General features: G+C 40.5%; 1 protein-coding gene across 1 annotated transcript in view; it reads left to right on the top strand.

The window, feature by feature from the left end:
* Positions 1 to 26423, top strand: part of Vwa8 (von Willebrand factor A domain containing 8) — a 360850-nt gene that overhangs the window by 299067 nt on the left and 35360 nt on the right. The window contains exons 38-40 of the mRNA XM_003477459.5: positions 14352 to 14460; positions 16737 to 16893; positions 23800 to 23908. Coding sequence (XP_003477507.2) covers positions 14352 to 14460; positions 16737 to 16893; positions 23800 to 23908 — 375 coding nt within the window. The remainder of the gene's footprint in view (positions 1 to 14351; positions 14461 to 16736; positions 16894 to 23799; positions 23909 to 26423) is intronic.

Here is a 26423-nt window from a genome sequence, read left to right as displayed (position 1 = left end):
GAAAGGTAAGAAACCTTTCCGAGCACTCCCTGTCCTCTCTTTTACTCTTTGTACCTCTTCACATGATGGATATTTACAGTTTTGTTTTACATATGAACAAATAGAATCCCAGAAGTGATATTGTCCCATTTGAGCCACCACGTCAGGCACTGAGTCTGCAGTTCATGCACAATATTGTCTTGTATAACGCTGGTTCAGACTCTATAAATGTGGCATCTTGTTAATCTTCCAAAAGTTATCTAGCCCTTTGATCCAGTGTCCTGTTTAGCACTACACATTGGTTTCTGTAAGTCTGATATGTATTAAAAAGGAAAAAAGTGTTTGCTTTTCAGACATATGCCTTGCTTCCTTAAACCATGATATACTTTCTAAAACATTGAATACTACAACTTTTAAGAACACATTCGTAAACCAGGAATGGTGGTGCATGCCTTTATTTCCAGCACTGTAGGAGCTGAGGCAGGAGGATTTCTGCAAGTTTGAGGCCAGCCTCAAATACATAGTGAGACCTTGTGTTTAAAAAAAGAAAAACGTTGCTGAAAGCCAGTCTAACATAGTATAAAGAAGCCGCTAGACCTGACCAGTGGGGTGAGGTGAACTGGGATCTGAATCCTAGCTTAATCAATCAGTGGCTGTGTGACAGTGAATCAGTGGCTTTACCTCTCAAACCTTAGTTTCTTTTCCTACTAGGTAGAAACGTCACATGGAGAACTGTATCAGAAGTACTGTATGTAATGTGCCTGGACTAACACAGGGCAAGGATCACGAGTGGAGGGTTCACATTATCTTTGTGCACAGCACAAACACATGGTAGGGACTCATCCACGGTGCTCAGGGAATCAGTGAAGAGTGAATTCTCCTCGGTGGGCAGATCCAGTTCTGTTGTGCAAATCTGCACATACAAATCAGAAAATTTCTATATGAAACTTCAGTGGGAGGCAAAATTGTCACGGGGCAGTTCACACTCTTCTTTACATTGTTGGAAACTTTTTTTTTTTCTTTCAGAGACATGCAGAAAAAAAGTAAAGGGAAAATTCACAACTAATGCTAGCTAACTTTAAAAATATTTTTAACAAGGAAACAAACAAAATAGACTGAAGCACAAATCCTAAGTTGAAACACACAGACCCCCCCCCCCCAAATACCTTTTCCTTAGCACTTCAGTGGGTTTATTCTCATTTTTAAAGATCTCTACTTCTCTTAAGTCTTGTTGAGAGCAATCATGTGGCTGGAAGTGTTTTGAGGCCCTCTCGTGCCACATTTTTTATAGCTGAAAGCAAATATGTTTTCAGGAGTTCTAAAGTGGTCAAGCTCTCATTCCAGTAGCCAGAGGTATGACAGGGGCCAACCACAATCTGTAAAGAGCAGAGTGAGTTAGGACACATCACTTTCATATTTATACTACTTACAGCAACACTGAACTTCCTGAGTGATGTCCTGTATGAAAGCAGATCATGAATGTTGTTATAAGGGTTAGACGGAGTGCAGGATTCTATGCAACTCAAATTTCAAAAAAAATACTTTGGATTAACATCCCAGTGCTAATGTTAACATGATACCTGGTACATCACTGCTGAAAAAAAATGTTCTATATTAAGTAGAACATTTTTACTCCTGAAAAGTAAAATCATAGTACTACTCATAATAGCTACATCTAAAGTACTTTGTATGACTAAGAACTATTCTAAGTGATTATGTCACCCTCTTAACCCCTAATGTGACCCCGTGAGTAGATGTGATTATTATTCTGTCCTTATTGATGAGGTGTCTTACCCAACTTTAAGTACCAAGAGGCAAGTCTGAACCCAAGCAAACTGATTTCAATATCTGTGCTCTTAACCATGTTAGAAGATATTTTTGAAGAGCAGTAGTACATTTATCAGTGAAAGCTAAACAAAATATGTTTTTGATGCTCTGAGAGAAATCCATATGAGAAGGCAAATCACCTTCCTTTAATCTTGTCTTTCCTTAGGTAAAATAAGCATTGGTTTCACATATAGATTAGAGGCTCATAGGAGTAAATCCTCTGCAAAAACTTTCCAAAGGGAAGAACATGCTTTAATATAATGCACAGTTGAGAAACCTGAATTACTCAACTATTATGCTACAATCCTAGCCTTTAAATTCTGATGCAGACTGTGTGAACATATAGGAGAAAGATACTGGTTTTTATCTGTGGTAAGACACAGGAAAGATGACAGTAGATGCATGTTTTCCTGTATGCTTGTTCCTTAAGTGCTGTGTTATCAAAAACTCACTCATATTAAGTTTATTATATTTTGTGGGAGTGTTATCTCCAGTAGAGCCTCTTCTACCACAAATGAGCTTTGTGTAACATGAGAAAAAGGCTCCCCCACCTGGAGCATGGCTTGCCATAGGGACAGTGCTGTTGGGGATGGGAGGCTGGGGAACCCACTGGTGTTCTTGGACCACCCGTCCCAGTTCCCTTGGCAGTTTAGGTGTTGCATGAACTTCTCCCCCACTCACACTGCAGGCTCACCCCGTAAGCCTTGGGCAGCAGGGCTGCTGGGGACACACCAAGCTTCCTGTCTTTACACTCTGCACCTGTGTTAACTCATCCAAGACTGGCATATAGAACGACATCAGCTCCCTCAGCTGATGGAAGAGCCGAGTGGAAGCGGCACTTAGAAGGAAACTCAGCTCTAGTCAGCAAGAGGGCAGCCACAGCATTCATTTGTTATTCATTCATTCATTTAACAAGTATTTGTTGAGCTTCCGCTGTGCAGCAGGTATCATACAGTACTAGGTATCAGCTGTTCGAAGAGGAAAAGTTCTTGGTATCTGCCCTTACTGTTGAGAACACAAGGAAAATGGAGAGGTAGGAGGACAGTGCTTGACAATGGCTGGGAGGCTCAGTCAGAGAGTTTCAGGATTGGGCAAGGAGCTCCCTGAAGAGGAGAAGGGATGAGTCAGAGAACCAAAGCATAGGCTCATATATCAGAAACCACATTTAGATGCAGTAGTACAAGGTAACAGACTTCTCCCTAAGGCAGAAAGAGTGTGGAGAGAGAGTGGTCCCAGCAGCAGTGTCCACTGGAGGCTGAGCAGCATTTGGGCCTGAGTGGCCACAGCTATCCAAACCACCTTAGTCTACCGCCTAGAGAAGTACTTTAAAAAACTGAACGTGTTCTATTTTGCCCTAACTTCTATTAAAAAGTTACCAAAAGAAATAGATGCGTAAGTTTAGCTGTGAACTGGGAACAAAATTCAAAATTTCTAATTTCAAAATTCAAAACATTCTGTGTCCAAAACATTGGTCTTATAAGGTTTGTAATGAAGATATTTTTATAAGCAAACGTGAATGCTTCCCTCTATCAAATGGGAGATGAGTATCACCCAGTATTGCCTTTGATAATTACTGCCACAGAACAGTGTAATTCAATACCCAAATGGCATAATTAATTCCTGGAGGGGACTGGATTTTGTCTACATAGTCTGTTATTTCAGGATAAGCATATAAGTCTGCTAATAAAACTTAAAAGCTGTGTTTTCATGATTATAGTGGGATGACAGACATTAACTGGGACTGACACAAGCTCAGCAAGACATATGATCAACTGGTTATTAGTTACCTGACTTTTATTTATTCTTATTTTATTTCAAAGGTAATTTTATGGATCCCTTTGGTATTATAGAAATATAAATTCCAAATATAGGACCGTATAAAATATATGCATACCAAGAAAATGTTTCCCTACCCTCCTATGTACTTTTTTTTTTAAAATAAAAGTCTTCTTTGCATTATAAGCCAGAGCATGCAGATTAGCATGGCTGTTTGGCCACCTCAGTATTGTGGTTGCCAGGAGAGACATCATTCCCGTAGTTCTGAGATTGATGAAAATTTCTGCCTTTAATAAATAAAGAGAAGATCAGTCATCTGAAGACTAATACTCAGCAACCAGCCTCTGACCAGTAAGCAGACACCATAACTCTTTGTCAAAAGGCTGAGCCAGTACACGAGGGTCAGTGTTCCAGATTCCTGACATGCTATATAGAACCTTACGCAGAGCCCAAGCATCACATTTCTAGAGAAATTTTAAGATGACATACTCTTTAGACAAATGTTGTCATTTTTTTCAAAAAGCCAGTGTGTCTCTAAATGCTTTGGAATTATGCTTTATAGAATTAATGTTTTAGTTTTGTTTTCTTTCATAAATTTATAAGATTGACTTTTTCCATTAGAACTTTACACTATTACCAGCTGCTCACTCTATTACATTTTTTCTCCCAGAAAATATCCCACTCCTGTTGCCCATATCGTGCCCACAACGACATAGCTTGCCAGTCCTCTTTACTCTCTGTCACTAAGGCACAATCCACAGCCTTTTTGTCTCATCTGGGCCTGACATGTGACTCAGTTCTAGAGCACTTAGTTAGCCTATGCAGGCAAGGTTCAGTCCCCAACAGCAAATATATATACTGCATACAGATGTCAAAGCAACAGGACTAGAATTGAAAAAGTTTGCTGTTCTATTTTAGCAAGTTGTAGACCAGCGGCTCTCAGAGGTCAGGACTGGGTAGGAAAACGTTCAGGTTTCCCAATCTACTTCCTTTCTACCTGTTTCTGTTTATCTTGTCTTCTTTGGTTGCTTTTCTGTTTAAGTAGAATCAAACAATTGTATTAGTACTTTGCTTCAACAAATTGGAATTCTCACCTTTCCAAAAAAAGACCATAAAATGCTACAGATTTTTAAATTTATTATATTCTCTATTTTGAGTACAAATAACTCTGGGATTGCATAAAAGACCCAGTTTTAGCATAAAATAGTCAAATAATCAGGTAAAGCTCTTCTAATATATTTTCTAAAGGGGGAAAAAACCTAGAAAATGAGCCTTTTAACTAGTGAACATATGATTTTTAAATCACTGAATTTGATATCGTACATGTTTCAGCTAATCTGCCAACTCTTTGAATGATTTCTTTTTCATGCCAGACTGATCTTGTTTCCTTCTTAGTCTAGCCTCTTTAAGGTGTAAGACATTTAGGTTTATTGAGCAAAGGGAGTGTCCCTAAAAACATTCACTGCATCTTGGTTTATGTAACTTTATCAGCAGGAGAGTTTTATGCCTCCTTAGGGGCGACTATGATCCAATTGGCTCTGGCTGCCTGTGAAGCTATTTCTCCATGTTTAGGGTCTGTGTAACATAAGCGAGAACAAAAGTTGGCCCCTGTGAGCATTGTCTAAGCCTGGACACTGCTCTGCTTCTTCTAAAAACACTGACGTGATTAGACTGTCAGACTCAAAGGTCACTTTTCCACTTTGTGCATACTGAAAAATACTTTAGATAATTATCTGTCTTTTGTATCTAAGAATAGGAGCAAGGGGAGGGAATTTTCATTTCCTTGAATTTTCTTTATTGAGCTACCTAAGTGCTCTCTTGAAATTGTAAAATAATGCAGCTAGGAAACCCATGAAAAGAACATGTTCCTCCCCCACGGCCCACCCTCTTGTTATTATGTTGCCATTTCTAGAGACCCTTTGTTTTTGGAAAGATACTTCACTCTGTGCCATGACTGTCTTCCTCAGCATGAGTAAAATCAATTTACACAAACCAAATAACTTCCTCTTCAATGTAAACAGCCATTTCAATGGTTGCATTAGAACTGGGGATGCTGTTCAGTGATATACCACTTTCCTAGCATACAACAGGCCCTTGGGTTCAATCCCCAGTACAAAAAGAAAGGCTACATTTAGTGCTTCATAGCTATGAACTGTGGGCGGTTGCCTTATTGTATCGACACTTAGCGGGTGTACAAAGCATGCATAAATTCATGGGACTGCTGTATCCCAAAAGATTTTGCAGACAGAATTGTGGGAGAGCCTGGAGGAGTGAAAGCATCTTGAGGGTGGTTCAGGTTCAGTCTTTTTCGAGTATCATTTGCACAGTGGCTCTCCTCAGGTTTAGATCCTTGCAGTTTATCCCATATGTAGCATTAGGTTTCACTGACCTAATCTCCTTACCCTTTCCACACCCAGCACATCTAGTATTTAATAATCTCCAGACAAATAGTGATGATTCATACAACTTTGATTTAAAAGAATATGTTTGGAAATTTAGTATTTTGAGATGAAAATGTCACTTAAGCGTAATTTCTATAATGAGTTTCACATAGTCCTCACATGGCTCAGACCTCAAACTGCTTGCTCCTAAGTTCTCAGGCATTACTCTAGTGCTGTGTGGTGTTGTGCTGTGTTTTAATTTTTAAGTTATCAGAAGGCACTCCTGCAGGTTCACCACTCTCCTTCTCTCACAGATCTGTGCCTCCTCCTCTTTCTCAGGTGCTTTACTCTGTCCGTTGAGTCTTTTTCCTGCCTTCATTCTCTCCCTCTGGATTCTTCCCATCAGCATATATACATATATATATATATATATATATATATATATATATATATATAGTATGTTCCTGAACTGCAGAAATCAAGTCTCCTTTTACTTGAGATACTTCACAGCAAATCCTCTTAAAAATCCTTCTCTGCGTGCCTTGACTCTGTCCACTCGCCTCTCAGCCCATCCACTCGGGATGGGTTGTAAGTTCACTGACTTCTGCCACAGAAAAGTAATTGTCAGGATACGTGTGGGAAGCACACAAAGGTTTTTGTCATATATAATTAAAGAAATACACAGACACAGAAAACAGAGCACGGGCATTCACAACAGGCACATTATGGTCTGGGGTTGGGGTTTTATGTGGTCTTGGGGTTGTCCTCAAGATGGGTGATCTAGGATGTATTCCTCCTGTCTGTCAGGCTACTCATTTGGTGGACAAGGTCAGAAGGTGAACCATTGTGTGCATTTGAAGGTTAGAGACGTGTGGCCCGCTTAATTGTGCTGCTTCCCCAGGATGAAAGTCTGCGGGAGGTTAAGGCTCAATTTGTGGGTGAAAACCGCCAGCCCAATTTGCTGGGCTTAGGGCTTGACTTGTATGTTTTTCTCTTTTCTTTCCCTGCCTCTCTTTCTCTTCTTTTTTCTTTTCTCTTCTCCTCCTGTCTTCTCCTCTCCTTTCCTGTCTTCTCCTCTCCTCTCCTCCCCTCTCCTCTCCCCTTCTGCTGTTTTGCAGAATGAGTTTTCCTAGAAAGGTAAAGCACTGTAACTTTGGGTAACATGTGTCCTGAAGCTGTGGTTTTTCTTAAAAGTAGTTTTAAAATTACAATTTCTCTCATAATTCTTTCTACCTGTCTTTTGTTCTGTCCTGACTCAATTCCATGCGTTCCGTCTCCTCATCCCCCTCTGCAGAGTTGTGGTTGCTGGACTCATAAGCAGTGCAGTGTCCATGGCATCAAATTCAGTGAGCTCTTTTTGGTCATCATCTTAGGGGCAGTAGGAGGAATAAAGAGAGGTAGAGAGGAGACAAGGCAAATAGTAATTTTTAAATTGTAGTCTTAAAAAAGCTTGCAGCTTTGGGACACAAAAGTTACTCAATCTTTTTTTCCCCCTTACAGGAAACTCACAAAAATACTAATAATTTTTAAAATTCTAAGATCTTAAAGACAATAAGCCTGTAAGCTGTGCCTCTTATCTGTAAATTGTGCTCCCTCCTACCAACCCACCTCCTCAAGAATGCCCATGATGAAGTAGTTAGCATGTCTCAGCTTCAAACACGTGAGTGGTTTGTATTCTAACATAGCTCCCCAGATAGGTTACCTGGGAATGTGCATCTTATAATCATAAAGACACTCCAAGATCACAAAAATACACCCAACTCCAGGGCCTTTTGTCTCCCGACAGCCCACACTCATTTCTCAGTGTGTTCTCTTTCACAATTCTGCCTAATAGACCTCCTAATGCTTCTAACTGACTAGTCTTGAATATTCTTCTGTGATCAAAATCAGTGAGCTTACAACCTACCCATTGGATGGGGTAAGTCAAGATTGCTTCATTTCATAATGTATATTTTATGTATCATATATTTCAATGGTGCTTTATATTTTTGAACCATTCATACATAAATATAAACAGGTTTCAAGCTAGGAATGACCAGTGCTGTGGAAGGGATACTGGGGAGGGGCCACAGGAGGCAGCAGGCACGTGGGTTATAAGGACTAGAAGGGGAATCACAGGTGGCATAGATAGGAACTTACTGACATGGCATCGAGGGCTTTGGCCTTTGGAAAAAATAGATTCAGGGTATAAATGTGAACCTGACCAATTCACCCTGTTAAAGAACCTGGAGAACTAACATGAAGGGAAAAGAATGGCCAACCCAGCATTGTTTCATTATATAAACCTTTATTAATTACAGTCATTATACCAGTGGTTTGTTTCTAATTACTATGTAGTTTAATTATCACTAATATATGACATAAATTTGTATCATTAACTGTATTCTAAATTTAATTAGGGAGCTTTACCCACTGGTATTTAGCATTCTAAATTTGTGAAGCTCTTCTAATAGGAGTCCTCACAACCTAAAATTAAAAAGAGTTTCACTAAGCAAGATCTAGTAACATTCTTTTCTTCTACTTAAAAGTTCTGGCTTCCAACATGAGGAAGCAGTTATTAAGCTTCTGCATATTCTGGCTGACACACACACCCCTGCAGCTGTTCCCCGGCTTTGGCATGGCCACAGTGGCAGTGCTGTGGCACAGTCCTTTACTCATTAGATATTTATGTGCTTCCGCACTCCACCAAGACAGGCAGAAGAACACCTGCCCGCCAATGCTTGCTCACTCCTAGCCACATCTTCTTATGTATCCCACAGCACTGATTCACTGCAATGCTATTTCACCACTAAAATGTCTCCTTTATAAACATGCCTATGTATATGTGTATGTAGTATATCCTTACATGTACCCATACGTGAACTATAATAAAAGCACACAGTACAGTTACTTGGTGTGTGACTTTTGATTTTACTCCAGTCATTTTTACTCCAAATGGCTGGGTTGAGCCATTTAAGTCAGTGTCCCATCCTGGAAGTTTCCCTTACACATGAAGCAATCAAATACAAAGTGGCAGATGCTCTTGGCATAGGACCTGTTAGATGCCAAAGGTGCCAAATTCATGGTCCCACATCAAGGAATGAAGTTACAAACCAAAGGAAGAAGTTAGGACAGTTTTATCGGAAATAAGGAGACAGTGGCTCCTGCATTTCCAGGAGGGGTCTCCAATGGGATGGCCAATGAAGGCTTTTCTCAGGGGTAATTTATACAGCAAAGTCACAACATGGATCAAACTACAGTCCGTCTATTGCATTGTAATAAAGTCACTTAGCTAATGCTGACCCAATAGAAGTAAGTCACACAGCAAGGGTACAAGGGAAAAACAAAGGCATTTTTGGGAACAGATGGGTCCAGGTGCTCTGTTCACACACCTGGCTGACTGAATTTCCCAGGCCAGGTGCTGCTAATTACAGTATAAATTCAAGTTACTGTTTATCACTTTGGGAGCCCAGACCTGGCCATTGCGCCCTCATCTTGAGGCCCAGTTTTCTTGTTCAGATGCACCTGCAGCCACAGTTCTGATGTCTTTACTTTTTGTGCTGACTTCCTTAAGGGCTCAGGCCCTTTCTGGCTGTGTATTAATTTCTCTTTTTCCCCACTGAGTATCATATTGCCATATGTTTTTCCACTTTTTATTTTAATTGTACATATTTGCAGTTAATATAGTTTAAGTTATCTTGGAGAATGGTTGTGTGTATATAGTATTGCATGTTTCTGTTTTTAAAAACCCCTGTCCTTTTTCCTCTCCCTGCCCTGTATATTAACTTTTATCTAACTTAGCTGTCCATGATACTCTCAGCAGTGTACACATTCTTAGCTGTGTATGCATAGTACAGATTGCTACTTCCTCTGTTGTCTGTCCTTATGTCATTATTCTGTATTTTGGTTGCTAACTGTGACCCACCGTGACTGTTAAAAAATATGTCGGTGACTATTCACGGCCTATGAAAAGTAATGAAAGATTGCTGTCTCTGGCTGTTACCACACAGATTTTACAAGGACTGCAGGTATGTTGAGCAAGTGGCTAGGGAAACTCAGGTAAGCATCAGTAGATAAAAGTTTCATAAACATTTTTGTAGCCTGAGACAGTGAACCAACAATAATGTGAAGCATAGCTGGAAAAAATGTTGACTAGCAGCAGAATGTGACTTTATTAGAAATGAAGATGGAAATCCAGGTGCCAGGGTTGACACTGGAAATACTCCCCTCCAGGGACCACTCTTACTGAGCTGGTTTGCTTAGCATCCCTATCATCAGAAAAAACAACAATTTCCTATACTGAATGCTTTTGCATAGCTGTGGTAGGTGCTTCCAAGAATTGTTAGCCCCTAGATAGTATAAAAACCTCCAGGGGGTTTTAATACTTCTTCCTAGGATAGTGATAGGAAAGGCTTTTCTATTCACCCTTGCTTTTCCTAGCTTCCCTTACCACCTCAGAGGAGCCTGTTGACATGGAGAATATAGTTGCTTTAAAAACTTCCAAGTCAGACATGCCTGTAATGCCAGCACTCAGGAAGCCAAAGTAGGAGGATCGTTGCGAGTTCAAGACCAGCCTGGGCTACAAAGCGAGTTCGAGGCCAGCCTGAACTTAACTGCGTAGTGAAACCCTGTTTTAAAAAGACCAAAAGAAAGAGAGAGAGAGAGAGAGAGAATTATTAAAGCATGCTAAGTATAAAAAGAAAGAAAAGGAAAGTTTCTTAGGATGGGTTTTTGCAACCCTGCAATATTATTTTGCATTCAAACAACTCTATTTAGGCCAAGAATCAGGCCATGATAAGGAGTCCAGCTAGAGTGCAGTGAGGAGTCTGGTCGCAAAATCCTGACAGATTCTCTCCGGCATCTCAGGTCACATACATTGCCCCAGCTGTTGACAAAAGAGAATGTCATTTCTGTGCTTAATTCTACCCAACCGTGATCCATCTGACTTCTGTTTAAAAGAGGGAATGAGTGTTGCGGAGGTTGCTGGAAATGTCTGCTGAGCCACACCTAAACTCCAGGGGGTGGAAATGGAGATCAGCTGTGTCTTCCAGTGCTAACTTTTCTCCCTGAATTACATTCTAGCTATTTATATCATTGTACTGATGTTTTGTTTGTTTTGTTTTTAAATCATGAGCTCAAGAAGAAGCTTAAAATGTACGGGTCTTGCCCAGAATTATAGGGCTTCAGTGAGTCATGTCCTTTCCCTGTGCTGGCTTTGAATTGCTTTACTGTGGAACATTTTTATGAGTTGCAATTTACAAGGTCCATGTTTTTTCCACTTTAATTCATAAGTAAGAGGATAATGATTCTCTGAATTATAGCACACTTACCTAAAAGGAAGTAGAGTGTATCTACATGAGAAACATATCGAGGACTTTAATGATGCATCAGGTTCTGTCAAAAGTTGTAAAGGCCCATGCTATTTCCAGATTTGGAAAATTTTTTGATCCAAGTGAATGCAGTAGTGTGTCCTGCAGACATTAAAATGACTTTTTGTTTTGTTTTGTTTTCCTGAATGAAACCAGCCCTCAAAGGTAATAGATTCCCACTGCTTCTCAATGCATGCTAAAGCAGACAGCAGCTTATCAACTTTCTGAATGGCCAGTGGCTCCTTTACATGCATCTCTCTCCAGGACACAAAACCCCCTCAAACGGCAAGCCCTCTCTGGCATCCATTCCAGCGTTGTTCAGACTTGAACTTCTAATCTTTCCTTGTAGCTCTTATGAGTCGTTTTCTTTTGGTTTGAGACAAGGTTTCGCCATGCAGTTCAGGCCGGTCTTCAATTCACTGTCACCTTCCTGCCTCGGCCTCTAACGTGCTAGAATTACACTGTGTGTGCCACTGCCCAGCTTCCTCTTATGAATCATTGTTAGTTCTTAGAAAAGATGCCCTAAAATGGCTTTGAAACACCCTTGGCAGATTTACTACACCTGTACATTTATAGAAATATATTTTAGTGAGCATAGTGGCATTCATAAGATAGTACAAAATTAGCTGAACCCTTCAGATGCCTTGTTAATTAAAATTAAGTATCCCTGGAATTTTACAGCATGTGTTTCTCAAAAACAAAGGTTTGGCTGATTTTTGATTGCTTTGTTTTGTTTTGAGGATTTGCTAATTTTGAAATATCTGAAGGTTCCTATTTGGGGTTGGCACGAGGCCTCCTGTGGGCAGCTCCATTTGCTGGCAGATGACCTGGCTAGAACAGGGGTTGCAAACACACTAATTCCTTTCTGCCCAGAAATTTATATCCTGTTTTTTGTCTCCCTGACAGCTGTCAGAGATGATTTGGGAGGTAACTGAGGAGGCTATTGGTGGATCTTTTCTTTAGTGTTAGCCATCATTTCTACTATAGTTCTTATGCTTAAAATGCTCTTGTCCTGCAGTAGACTAATTGGATTGTGTGAAACATCTGAAGATGATAAAGTTAAGTTACTAGATACATAGGAATTTGTTTTCTCATATTCCTCCCAAATTTCTTTTTCTTATTTTTAAGCAATGTACCAGAATACATACAGATACACCCCAAAATGAGGTTTGGTGCTCAGAACAGTTCTTCTAGTAAGTCTGTCATGGTTCGGACCATTTTGGGAACTTTTCTTTTAGAACTGGCTGATAGAAAAGTCAAAATTCTTATAAGAAAACTGTCTTATTATCTTTTAATTGCACCTTATTATGGATTAAAAACACCAGCTGAATTAAATCAGCATGCTGCTGAGCATAGATGGAAAGTTGCCAGCATAAATAGACATGTGGAGAAGAGCTAGGCATTGTGGGTCTCTCTAAGTGTTGCTATTTGAGCCGTTGGTTCTCCTGGAGGAACGCCTCATGACTGGCTTCCCCAGTGTGAGTTCAACCATTGTCATTGGAGGAGCTCAGGACCTTGTTGGTGAGAGTGGCTGTGGTTCACTTTGAAGGAGCTCTGGTATTTACATCAAGTATCACTTCCTGGCTCTGAAGGGGAAAACGTGTGCTGTTTAATCTCCAGAAGAAACTCATCATGCTGGCTCTCTGGCATGTACTCAACAGTTCTTATCTTCGGAGGAGCTCAGGACCTCGAGTCGCTGAGGATGGCTGTGATGCTTTTCAGGGCAGCCCTGGTCTTTGTTTTGTGCTTGACTTCTCGGCTCCAGTGTAAAACTCTCAACCGACCAGCACAGCTCCTTCACCCCGCTGGCGTAGACTTTCTAGCTTCCACTGCTGACCTTTAGGCCTTCCCAGCACAGATCCGTAAAACAGACTGGTGTGAGTCCTTCCTGTGGGCTCCAGACTTCCAGTTGGACTCGTGGGAGGCATTGTTATGGGCTCCAGGTTTTCATCTGGACTCATGTGGGACACTGCTGTGGGATCCAGGACCTTGGCTGAATATTCTGAGTCTTTAATGTTGTGGACAGATTTCCTGCACTTTCTTGTGTTTAACTCTGGGTGAGCATCATAAAATATTATTATAAATTCTGTGTCCTGATTCTAATTGTTCTCCTCACAATCCCTGACTACAACACACCTCGTCTTGACTAAAAATCCACTGGATTACCTTATTTACCAGATTTGGAATCACTAAATTAGTCACAGTATATCCATGCAAGGTGGCATGGCCGTGAACATTCCAAAAATGGTGAGCATTTGACAGTTTTATTAGAACTGTTCTGTACATGAGTCCTTGGTTTGGAGTGTGTATGTGTTCTGCTGTGCTGTTTAAAGCATGAAACAAAGAGCTTTGGAAACAGGACAGGCTCTCACTGGGGAGAGCTAATTGTACCACTTATACTATTCAACTTGCAGGAATCATAAATCCAGTTTTAAAATAAAGGTAAATTAGGGATTTTACAAAAATATTGTAAAAATACGAGTGGGTCCAAAAAGTAAACAAGCAGTTTTTACTACGTGGAGATATAGAATGTAAATCTGTCACTAAACCAGCTATATCTGCATTTTCTGTTTTTGCTTTCTATGTATTTTATATAGAATGCCATTTCGTAAAGTAATAGAAGTTTTTGAAAATGAAATGAGTAATTGTATATTTACTGACTCTGCTGGATCAGCTAAGGGTGATTCTTTTAAGCCACAGAAAATGTCTCACTGGTGAAATCCATTTTCCCAGGTTCTTTTTTTCCTTCCTAATCTCATCCTTGTGTAAATGGTCATAACATGTTCCATACAAGAAAATTCTGAAGCTGAAACCCAGCCTGGCTCCTTTAAAAAAATTCTTTAAAATATAATTTATCTCCTCCTCGACGAAGTGGATATTAAATCTGATAATATTTTTGCCAGATAGAAACAGCATCTGTCATGTCCTATGACCTGAGGTTATGGAGATAAGGAATTTACAGGAAGAGAATCCATCTTTCTGTCCTGCAGTTCCTGGTGTGGTCACAGGATAGTGATAATGTCTCATTCTCCATTTTCAGATAACAATCAACAGAGATAGCGGTGAGGACGTGAGCTCCCCCAAGCACGGGAAGGAAGACCCAGACAATATGCCCCACGTGGGCGGCAATACTTGGGCTGGTGGAACAGGTCGGTAGCTTGGGCATTCTCTTTGTTGGGCTTCCTGAGCTGTCTGAGTCCATCGGGCCAGTTTGTCACCTCTAAGCGGACTGCAGGGCTAGCTTGCCTTCTCAGCCTCTGCCATGATTTAGCAGGATGTGTTATTGTTCACAGCTCTTCCATGACATCGACAAGAATCTGGATTTCCACAAACTCAGACCTATAATCTAAGACATTCTCCCCCTCTCAGATGTTGTATCAGGTGGACAGGGGATGATACTAACTGCTTCACAGGGTCACAGTGAGGAATAGATGGGATTATGATTGAAAAGCACTGAGCACGATGGCTGACCTAAAGAACATATTTGTTAAAATGTTAATCCCTAGTGTTGAATTGTATGCTTTTGGGATTGTGCCAGAAATCTACAAATTCTTTCTGGAGCAGCTGACTCTGAAAAGAAATAGTACTAGTCTTCCGCATCTCAGATGTGAGTATATTGAGGATGCCAGATTTTGAGATAAGAGGGTTGGTTGCAGTTTGCACGGATGGCCGTGGTCCACTCCTTCCTCTTGGCTGCCGGACTGGACCATTGTTCCTGTGTCTGCCGTCTTCCTTTTTCCTCCCGGCAGCTGGAACAGACGCATCTGCTGGGCCACAGCAATGGGCCCAGACTGTGTGCACTGTCTGAGCTTATCTCAGCTGTGAGGAGTGCTGGCACGGGCTCTGGACTTCACCTTCCTGTAGGACGGTCTGCACCTCTTGGCCTTGACAGCAGCAGGAAATGCGTTTCTGTGCTGAGACAATGTGCTATCAAGTAGGTCTGCAGACTTCTTGCCTACTGTGTTTACCCATCAAGCATCAGCTTGAAAGAAAGGCTATTTTTAGAAACATCTTTTGATCTGAAGTGAGTGTCAAGCCAAGATTTAATCCATATGGAATGCACTGTAGAACCAGCTGGCCAGATGGAGGCTTCCCGTAGTGGATGGCTCTGGGATGAAATTCTTGTTTTGCAACTTGAATCCACAGGCTCCCGTATCTGTCCAGCCTGAAGAGCCTGCATTTGTTTCCTGTAGCCTTTCATTTTTCAACTGATCAAGCCTCCTTGACTTCAACTGGTGTTTTCTGTCTGCCATTTTCCTCCCTCAGAATTTTCCACATTAAACTGATTCCTTTTCAATCATCGAAGCCCAGCCTTTGCTCATCTCCCACTTTAACTAATCAACTGATTTGGACAAAGCAAATCCTCTCTATCCAGTGTTCCCGTCACTTCTTTTAATACTACCAGCCTGACTTTATTGTGTTAACTTTCATTTTTAACATAAATGCTTTATGTGATATTGCATGACATATACTTATAACCGTGTAAAGTTTTTTAATTGAAAGACTGATCTAAGGCTGGTGATATTTCCCTGTTGTATAGTATTCAAAGCTTAAAACTCGGGGCTGGGGATTTAGCTCAGCGGCATAAGCGCCTGCCTTGCAAGCAGGCAGTCGTGAGTTTGATCCCCGGTATCGATAAAAAGGAAAAAGACAAAAAAAAAAAGAAAAAAAAGTCAAAGCTAGTGGATCTCAAACCTTGGGTAAGCCAGTGATATAAGGTCATGAATAGGTCAATTAACCTGCTGTAGCTCAGTTGTATTAGTTACAAAACAAAGGAAATTTAATCTATAGCTTAATTATCTTTTGGTATCTTAAAGGAAAATAAGGTAGCATATGTGGTGGAAGAGAATTGCTCATTTATTTAACAAATATATATGTGTGGGGGGTATAATAACATATATAATAACATTCAAACCACTCATGGGGCAGAGGTACAAAGATATATAAAATATGATCTCATCTATCATGTATTTGGTGGGGAAAAAAAGACATATATTACAGGACAACAAACAGTACACAATACTGATCTCTGTGTGGAAGACGCATCAGCTGAGATGTCAGAATTTGGAGAGAACCTTGAAATATAGGTAGGATTTAGATTGATGGGGAAAAGGGAAAATCATCCTAAAGAGAACACCTTTATATTCATAAAGATAATTTGAATTTTTGTTGATGCTGTTTTTTACTGTTGTTTTTGAGACAAGGTCTTGCTGTGTAGCCCAGGCTGGCCTAGAACTCCTGCCTCAGCCTCCCAAGTGCTGTGATTGCAGACATGCTTCACCGTGCCTGACCTGATGATCTGAATTTTTAGCTTCTAGTTAAGTGCAATTAACATACCTCAAAGGACAGTTCTAAAGCCATTGTGTGACTTTGTTTTGTGGTCAGGCTCAGACTTACCAACTGGAATCTCATGTTTCCCTTTCAGGAGGAAGAGACACTGCAGGATTAGGGGGCAAAGGAGGTCCTTACCGACTGGATGCAGGCCACACAGTCTACCAGGTCTCTGACGCTGAGAAGGATGCAGTTCCCGAGGAGGTCAAGAGGGCTGCAAGAGAGATGGGCCAGAGAGCATTTCAACAGAGGTGGGTGTTGTTCTCTTTGCATCTTGGACACTTAGTGACTAGTGTTTATGCACACAAGTGCCACATGAACACCCACACAGACACACAGACACACTGTTGAGTGCTAGAGTTACAGAAGCGATGCCCTCTAGCAGTGCAGGGAAGGGTCAGTGCCTAGCCAGGGTTTGGAAATGAGGAGAGCTAAGTTGCTAAGAAAGAAAAAGTGAATGAGCAGGAGGCATCAAGGAGGGATGAGCAGCGACAGTAGCAGGGAGAAGAAAAAGGGCACCATCTGGGGAGAGGAGCAATCCAGTGGGCGAGAACAGCCTTCAAATCCAGGCCCTTTTGCCTGTGGTCCTCAGATGTTCTCACAGCTGTACTGGGTCACTTCGGCCCCATCTTTAAAATGACAAGAATCCACAGGATGCTTTTAGCAGACATCTCCATGTGTTTTTCATCTAAAAGTGTAAAATACCAAAGAGCCAGCAATATCTCCTTTCAGACCGAGAGACTTGGTGATGGCTTGCAAGGAGATTTACATTTCTGTGCTCCATGAAAGGAGCTGGGTGTAGTGGAAAAAGCACGCTCAAGTACACTGAGTTATGAAATTCTCCCACGTAGAACATCTGGTGTTACATTACACGCTGTACTTTCACATCCTGCAAGTAAACAGGACCGAACAATAGAGACAAATATGCAAGCTTTGCCTTCCATACCGTCAGGAAAGCCTGCGAGCCTCGGGACCCTCATTGGCGCAGCACGTAAATAACATGCTCAACATCAGGGGCAAGAGAGCCGCCCTCTGCCCTGTGGCTGCCTTCGTGGAGACCTAAGACGTTATCCCAAATTTGCTCTTGTAGAGTAAGGGACTTCCCTCTCCTTTTCTCTCTGGAAGGTGATGAGAATATAACTATTTATTTCTTAAAAAAGAAAGAAAGAAAGAAAAAAAAATGGGAGGAAAATTATACTATACTGAAAAGTCTTGTTAGAATTAAAACACTGGTGGACACATCACATGAATAATAAAGCATATATGTAGGAAAAGAATCAAACAACTAAATATGCATTATGATTTGTTATTGCTGCCATGCGTAAGCCATTTGAGTGTGTTCCTAAGTGCACCATTGGACATACAAGTAATGATGGTACCTGTTAGTGGCTGTCCCTAAGTATCCATGAGAAATTGGAACCCAGCTCCAAAGGATGCTAAAATTTGCAAATCTTCAAATCCTTTATATAAAATGGCTTTATACTCACATGTAACCTATACATATCCTCCTCCCTTGTACTCTTTTAGTGTTTTGGTTTGTGTTTTTGCTTTTGTTCATTTACTTGTTTTGGGTACTGGAGGTCAAACTTGGGCCTTGTGCATGCTGTACAAGTGCTGTACAGCTTAGTTATGTCCCCCGTCCTTGCACACACACCCTCCCATCTCAAAATTACTTCTAGTAGCTAGCACCGTACAAATGCTTTTAAATGGTTGATGTACTATATTGTTTAGTGAACAATGACAGGAAAATGATCTTCACATGTACTATAAAGATGCAATTTTATTTTTGAATATTTTGATCCAGATTGGTTGAATCTGCAGATGTAAAATCCATGACTATGGAGGGCTGACCGTGTGGTGTTATCCTCTCACTGGATTGACCGGTCCTAGCCATCAGGCAGAACATGTGTTCTGCTACCTGAAAGAATCTCATGGTACTAACGGATTCTTCACATCGTCAGCATAGAATGGAGTTAGCATTCACTTGTATCTGGTTTTAAACCAAATATTTGTTTCTATATAATAAGAATTGATCGGTTCAGGCAGACTAACAGAGGGGAGAAAGCATCGGACATGTGTAAAATGTCACAGAAATGTTATACCAACAAAAAGTGAATGTCACGGTGAGGTTCTCATATACACTTAGAAAAGCATTTGGAGTAGACAGCCTTGGAAACCGTGTCTGCTACCATTTGCGAAACAAATCAACCTTACACAATGAAAATCAGCTTATATATGTTTTCCTCTTAAGAGATTCAGAATTATAGTATTTAAATCTGACCTATAAGAGAAGTAAAATGAGAACTAAAATTCCCAGACTCTTACATAACAATAAATATACCCTGTAAAAATACACTGTGCCAACAAAGTATAGCTCATCCACCTAGATTACTAGGATGGGAAGCAGCTGTGCCCCGCAGTTTTGATCAGAGGTTAAAAAAAAAAAAGAAAAAGCAGAAAAAAATATTTTCAGCTGGTCTGTGAGTGAGACTATTAATGATGGGAAGCTTGTCAAGTCTAGAGGCTCACATTCCTCTTTTCCCTGCTTCAATCTTCATCGTTCAGAATTTGTTATCCACGCTGAGCATAGGTAGGTGATCTTTCTGAAAGCTGACACAATCTGGAATATGATTTCCAGATTTCTATATAATTAAAACAGTATGTGACATGCTTTGGGTTGCAACATGATCTCACCAAAAGTAGCCGAATAACTAGAGCAGGCTCCGACCTCTCAATAAAGACCTTTCTGTTCAAGGTGACTTATCAACTGCTGTGTGTATATGTGAATGTGTATGCGGCATATGTGTGTGTATGTATGCATATGTGTATATGCATATGTATATATGTGGGTACACATATGAATAGGTGTGCGAGGTGTGATCAAAATATATGGTGAATGTTTACATTTTTTAAAAACTTCATTACAATAAAAGACACATTGCCATTAATCCCCCTCAGAATATTCTTCATTAATTTAAACACACTTTTCCAATCATTCTTGCCCCTTACTGAAGTAGCTTTGGAAATTCTCTTTTATGAGCATCTTTATGAGATGTGATAAAAAATACAGTGAATGATACTGCCAAGTTCCATCTAACATTCATAAAAATATAATGGTGTGTTCTTATCCACCTTATTCACCAGATCTTGCTCTTCCCCAAAATCAAAATGATCATGAAAAGTAAATATTTTAAATAAATTCAAGATATCAAGGCAGCCCTGGCTGCACAACTAAAGACACTCATGAAACAAGACTTCCAGGACTGCTTCAGAAAGTCACAGGAATGATGGAATAAGCATATTTAACATGAGAGGGAGTATTTTGATAGTGATTAATGGCAATGTGTATTTCACTATAATAATTTTTTTAAAAATTTAAACATTTACCATATTAATCACACCTCATATATTATGTATGTCTTTGTGAGTATATTCCCTTCTATATTTTATCTCCACATAATCTCACTCTCAACAAGGTCAAGCAGCAAAGTCTGCATTTTTTCCCATCAGTACTATTCTTTCATTTCTGGACAAATGCATCGACTTCTTACACATGAAAAAAACAGGTTCCATGTCCTACTGTCATGTGTCTAGATGTCCCCCCAAAACCACATGTGATCATAGGGGGGCTTTTTCAGAGGTGACTAGATCTAGAGTGTGTGACATTGGGATTGATTCACAGTACAATACTGAAATCAACAGTGCTAGGATTGATGGTGCGGGTGCTACGGGTTCTAAGTACCCTGATAAGATAGAAGGCATAGAAGGAGTTGTGGTCATTCCTTGCTTGCTTTTGTTACCTTCTGCCCACCATGAACTGTCTCTTTTCTTCTGTGCCTGTCTGCCGCACCATGCTGGCTTGCGCTACCTGACTGAAACTTGTACAAACTATGAGCTAAATAAATCTGCCCCTTTAACTTTGGAATTACATACTAGGTATTTTGTTTCAGTATTAGGTTTTAGGTATTTTGTTTCAGTAAAGAGAGAAAAGTAACTAAGACACCCACCATGTTCTTTGTGCCCAGATTCTGTCAGCGGGGATTCTTGAGATATAACTTAATCTGATGAAAATCCATAGAGACCTTGCAGAGATTGACAAAAATAAATAGAAGAGGTATTTTTAATAGGTCAAATCCTTTACGCATATTTTTTTTTTTTGTTCTACAAAAGAGAGAGCTAATTAGGAAAGGGCACCTTCCATCTTGTCATATCACCTTGGGAAACAACTATTAAAATACTATAGGGCCTTGTCAGTATTTACCTTTAGATAATGTTTTCAAAGTGTTGCCCAGTGACATTTTTTAAGTGCCACTGTGTGCCAGGCCTTGTACTAAGAGTTGGAAATTCAAAGACAAAAATGTTGTTTTTCTTTTTGAAGAATAGAAAACATCCAAACACATCACAAATAATAAAGTCTGATTTAGTTATATATACACACACACAATTGTATGTGCTGGATCTCATTGCAAAACATATTTCTTTTGGGAAAAATGTTTGAGAAGCACTGTGATTAGAAATGATTCTATCTGTTAAACTAACAAAGCATACAGATTACATAGTTAACAACTGCAAAAGATACATGAAAAAGGGCCCATTTTACCCTAGAAATCAAGCAAGATTTCATGAGATACAGCTTTTGAACTGTTCTTGAAACCTGAGCTGAAACAGAACAGGTTGGTAGGGCAGGAATTGCCAGGCTGTCCCATCACTTAACACACGGCATCAATAAGTTGCACTCTGAGTGGATTCTTCCCAGTGCTGAGCCTGATGAAAAGAATAGAAACCACGCATGCTCCTTTGGCATTTGAGAAAAGTGATAGATAACAATTTTATCTAAAGTTTTGGCTACACATCTAAGTTCCCTCCCTCCAACATTACATAACTGTGTACAGATCCTTGCACGCGCACAAGCACACACACACACACACACACACATCAGTTTAGAAGACTGTGTTATGATTAGACTTTGGGAAGATGCTTTCATTATTCCCTAACCTAGCATCAGCCCCTTTTATATTTATAGATATGCATAGAAATGTGTAAACAAGTTAGTGTCGTTTGACTACACCACCATAAAGCCTAAGAGAGGTCACTCAGTGAAAGAGCTTTCCTGAGTCTTGCTAGGTACCCTGTAAGGCACCATCCGTTTAAAGATGAAAAGCTCAGGGGAATAGAGACAGCAGATGGCCATGATAACTTGGGCAAGAAATGATCTGATAGAGGGAGAAAGGAGCAGATGAGAAACCAAAGAATAGCACCGGGGATCAGAGACTCCTTCTTAGAAACAGTGACAGTTAATCGTAGTCTTGATGGGTGAGTGGGAGTTGGGAGGCAAAGAGGCAGGAGCGGGACGCTCCTGGGGAGTCGCCTTCAGGAGCCTTGAGACGTGGGCACTCGGCGTGTGCGGAGAATGCCGGCAGGTTGGTGGTGCGGCAGCTGTGTGCTAAGAAGGGAGAATTTCAAAGCCATAAGAACACCAAGCCACAACTACCCTATTAACAATACAACATCAGCAGCTTTAGAAAACTGTCATTCAGGTATGCAGTGTGACCAAGACATATGGTGACTTTTAAATTTAAACATTTGTTACAATTAAAAGCACATTGCCACTAACTCCCCTTACTTGGGATGCACTTACCTCATCATTCTGTTCTGTTCTTTTCCTCTTTTTCTTTTTTCTGGCTCTGTGAGACAGAGTCTCTCTATGTAGTTCTGACTGGCCCTGAATTTACAGTGGCCTGCCTCGCCTCCCAAATCCTGGGATCGCAGACATGTGCCACTGTCCCTGGCCATTTGCTCTTTTCTGAGGCAGCTCTGGAAGCCCTCTTTCGTGAGTGTCTTTACAAGGTGTGATCAGGGGTACAGTGAATGCTGTTGCCATCCAAAGGAGAGGAGCTGTTCCAGTGTGTCCTCACCCGCCTTGTTCACCAGATCTAGCACCGTGGGACTTCTGTCTCTTCCCAAAAGTCAAAATGAGCATGAAAGGAAAACATTTTTGAATGGGTTCAGGATACCAAGACAGCTACAACACAACTAAAGATACCGTAAAAGGCTTCCAGAACTACTTCTGAGGGTAGTGAGGGCAATGGGATGTTTTCAAAGTGAAGGGAAGTATTTTGAGGGGAATTAATAGTAATGTGTCTTTGACTGCAATAAATGTTTTAAATTTAAATATTCACCATATTTTAATTTTTTTTCTTTGCACCTTTATTTTTATCTTTTTTGGGGATACGCATTTAAAGTATGAGCATCCTGTAAATTTCTGAAAAGCCTCATAGAAAAGAAAAACAACTAATTTTTTGACAAAGCAATAACTTGGTTTAGAGGCAAGATGATCTCAAGCAGGATGTAAATTCTTCGTGGCTTGAGAGAAATTAGAAAAAATTTGTGTCCCTCTTACAAATCTCCATGTTTTAAGCTTGGAGCACTAAAATCTGTTCTCAGCAAGCAGATGTATTTAACGTGTAATTGTAACGTGTAATATATATGGCTGTGTTATCATCTAAGACAACTGTTTGAAACTAAGTGAAACTAAGTCAAATGGGAACTGACAGATAATAAGACTGCTTGCAGAAAAACTTATTTTTTTCTTGTGACACTAGAGAGTCACATGCATTGACCATATTTTTAAATCACACCTTATGCATAATATCACATTAACTTACTTTCTTTGGGCCTGAATGACTTCAATCATAAAAAAAAACCACTGGAAGTCTCCTAGGAATCTGTCACATGAACCTGTGAGCTGCTAACATCGTGTCTCCAAGGCACAACAGTGACACAGGGGAGTGATTCACCCTGGCTTGTGAAAGCCAGTTCTGCACATTCTTTCCTAATTTATACGTCAGTGATCTCAGCTTGAAATTGATCACCAAGGAAATTTTTAGACAACAGAAATAAGCAAATATAAACCATAAATCAGGTCTCCCTTGCCCCCTTATGTTGTGGAGAGTGGGTTCATCATTCACCAGCACGGAACATTAACCTCTTGTGAATTTGGAAGCATCCCTGGAGACCTTGCGACTTGTCTTTTCTCCCTGGAGTCATTCTGAGTTGCCGAGGAGTTTGTTGCAGCTCTCAGAGTAGACGAGTTAAGGTGAAAGACTCACGTGGCCATGATGTAAGATGCTGTCTTGTCTTTCACACTCTGGTTTCAGGCTAAAGGAGATTCAGATGAGCGAATACGATGCTGCCACCTATGAAAGGTTTTCAGGTGCTGTCCGACGACAGGTGTCCTCCCTCCGAGTCATCCTGGATAACCTTCAGGTAATTGCGCATCTCGGGGACGAGAATAATAATCTGAGCTTAAACCCAGACCCATCCCACAACAGTTGAAGCAGTTTATCTGCCTTCCAATCAGTCAATCAGATGAAAATTAAGCAGTGCCAAAGATCTGAATAAATCGGTGGACTTGCCCCTTGGATTCCTGAGTAACTAAGTTCTCCAAGGAAAACATACCTGCCTTCACGTTCTCTCACATCCGGGAAGCAGTATTTCTGCCCCGCAGATACCCAACTTCCTGACTTCACTCAGGGAAGATCTGTGAGCATCCCCTCCCTACTGGAAATGTACAAGTGGAATTTCTCTCCGCAAATCCTATTGCTGTCCCAGAAGCAGAGGAGCACTGTTGATCACCCAGGGTGCCCTCTGGGCCTCCTCTCTCCTCCTCCCTCCCCTTGGCCCACCTTTGTCTGGCTTTTAGCAGTCTGACACTGCTATTGTTCCTAAAAATATGGGTGAAGGCGCTTCAGTATTTCCTAAGCAGAGACCTCACTTCTGTCAGTTTGCCCAAATAGTTCAGGAAGGGCTAGATAGTTCCTAAAAGTGGACATGAAGAAATTGATTTTGTCTGAAGAAATCAAAACCACATTTCAGGGGAGGAGGGGAAGAGTTAGGAGCCACACTATGACATATTTCTTACCTCCGCTTGGTAATCTTGTATTTCTTTTTTCTGAAGTGTTTAAAGTTGGTTACCTTCAGTTTTACCCTTTCTCTCTTTAGTTCTTATTTGAAATTGTTTTTTTGAGGAACATTCTACTGTTTTTTGCCAATAAATTGGGAGTTAGAAGTTCTATGATACTGTTTTAATCCATTGCTCTACCCAGAACTCTAGGAAAACCTCCCTTCTGAAAAGATCTAAACTGTGTTAGGAGATGAGGAAAGGTTCTGCCATTTCTAAGAAGAAAGATCTTCAAGATAATTAACTAGATGCTTAATTCCAAGATCTGCGGAATGGAAGAATTAAGCCTTTTGCTTTAAAATCTAAACATAGTTATGTAGGCTAAAATAACGTAAGATTTTTATATAAACTAGGTAAACAACATGACATTGAACAATGGAATTTTCTCCTCACTCATTTAACAAATGCTCACTCATTTAACAAATGCTCATTGCTCTGGGCTGAGACAACTGAAAAACTATCAGGCAGGCTCTTAGCGGCAGAGAAGGGCAGTGGTCACTGAGGGTCAAAACAGGGGCTCAGAGGGGGCAGTAATGCCAGGTGGGAGTTGTACTAAGATAAGACTGAAAAATAGTATAATTTAATCATTTATTTACTTAAAGTCTTAATGCATACCAACCAGCCTACCTATATACATATATACAAATATATGTATATGTCCCTGCCTTTAAATAAAGAACTCAAAGAAGACAATTTCCCTATGTTTCATAAGAAGTTTGCGTGAGATCTTATGGGATGGATGAGAAAAGTCTTCATGGAGAATGTAGCGTTTGCATTTATTCTTAGGAAGTGCTGGGGAATTTCCCAGGTGATTGGGGAGCCTGCGTGGGAAACAGCAAGTGGAGGTGCACAGAGGTCAGGAGGAGCACAGGAGAGCAAGGGCTTGACTGAGAAGAGAGTGAGAGGGTGGGGAGGAAGGAGCCTGGCAGAACCTGCAACCACGGAGACCGCCGAGGATTCTCAGTACTAAGACGGGATACAAAATATACTTAATTAACCAAACTAACTTGTATCAGTTAATGTTTAGATGGGGAACCATGCTGTCGTTACTTTTAGAAACACCGTTTAAAGTAAATGGCAGTATGTTTAAAGATCACCTAAAGGCGAGAAGTCAGATCCACTACTGTGTTTTCTCACACAGTCAGACAGCACCAGCCTGGATTAGAACTGGGCTTGGCATTAAGGGGAGACACCTGCCTTTTAAATGCCAGCCACAGGACCAGATTTGCTTTCAGCTTTCAAAAAGAAATGAAAGAAAGGTGGGAAAGAGGCTCAGGTGGAAGCAGCAATAAGGTAACACTGAAGGAAATCAAGAAAATGAAACGTATTTTAAAGGGGTTGGACTTGTAAATTATTCAGTATCCTCAAAAAAGTTAACTATGTCAGAGAAATTTTATTCTCTTCTTCCTTTATATTTAAAATAGAGAAAATAGGCTTAAATCAGATCAAAAATGTTAAAACATGATCTTTACAAATAATACTAGCATTATAACAACAGCAAGCATTCACCAAGCATTCTGCCAGTGCTTGACTTTGCAGCAGCAGCATCTAGATTTCCTGATCATCGTCATCATCGTCGTCATCATCGTCGTCATCGTCATTATCCTAATCATCACTTAGAGGCTAACAGGGCCAGCTCTGGAGCCAGACAGCCTGGGCTGTATAGAATGGGAACGATGCATAACAGGACAGTGATAAAGATGGATTCAGATGATGCGAACACTCTCTCCCAGAGAAATACCTTCATCATTACTTTCTCTGTACTTAATGTCAGCCTTGACTACAAGCCTGATAATCAAGTGCTTTTCATTGTCATCGTGC

The sequence above is a fragment of the Cavia porcellus genome, unplaced genomic scaffold, assembly GCF_034190915.1.
Source record: "Cavia porcellus strain 051 isolate PalLab524CR breed Dunkin Hartley unplaced genomic scaffold, mCavPor4.1 scaffold_21, whole genome shotgun sequence".
NCBI lineage: Eukaryota > Metazoa > Chordata > Mammalia > Rodentia > Caviidae > Cavia > Cavia porcellus.
This window is presented reverse-complemented; position numbering and strand designations above follow the sequence as displayed.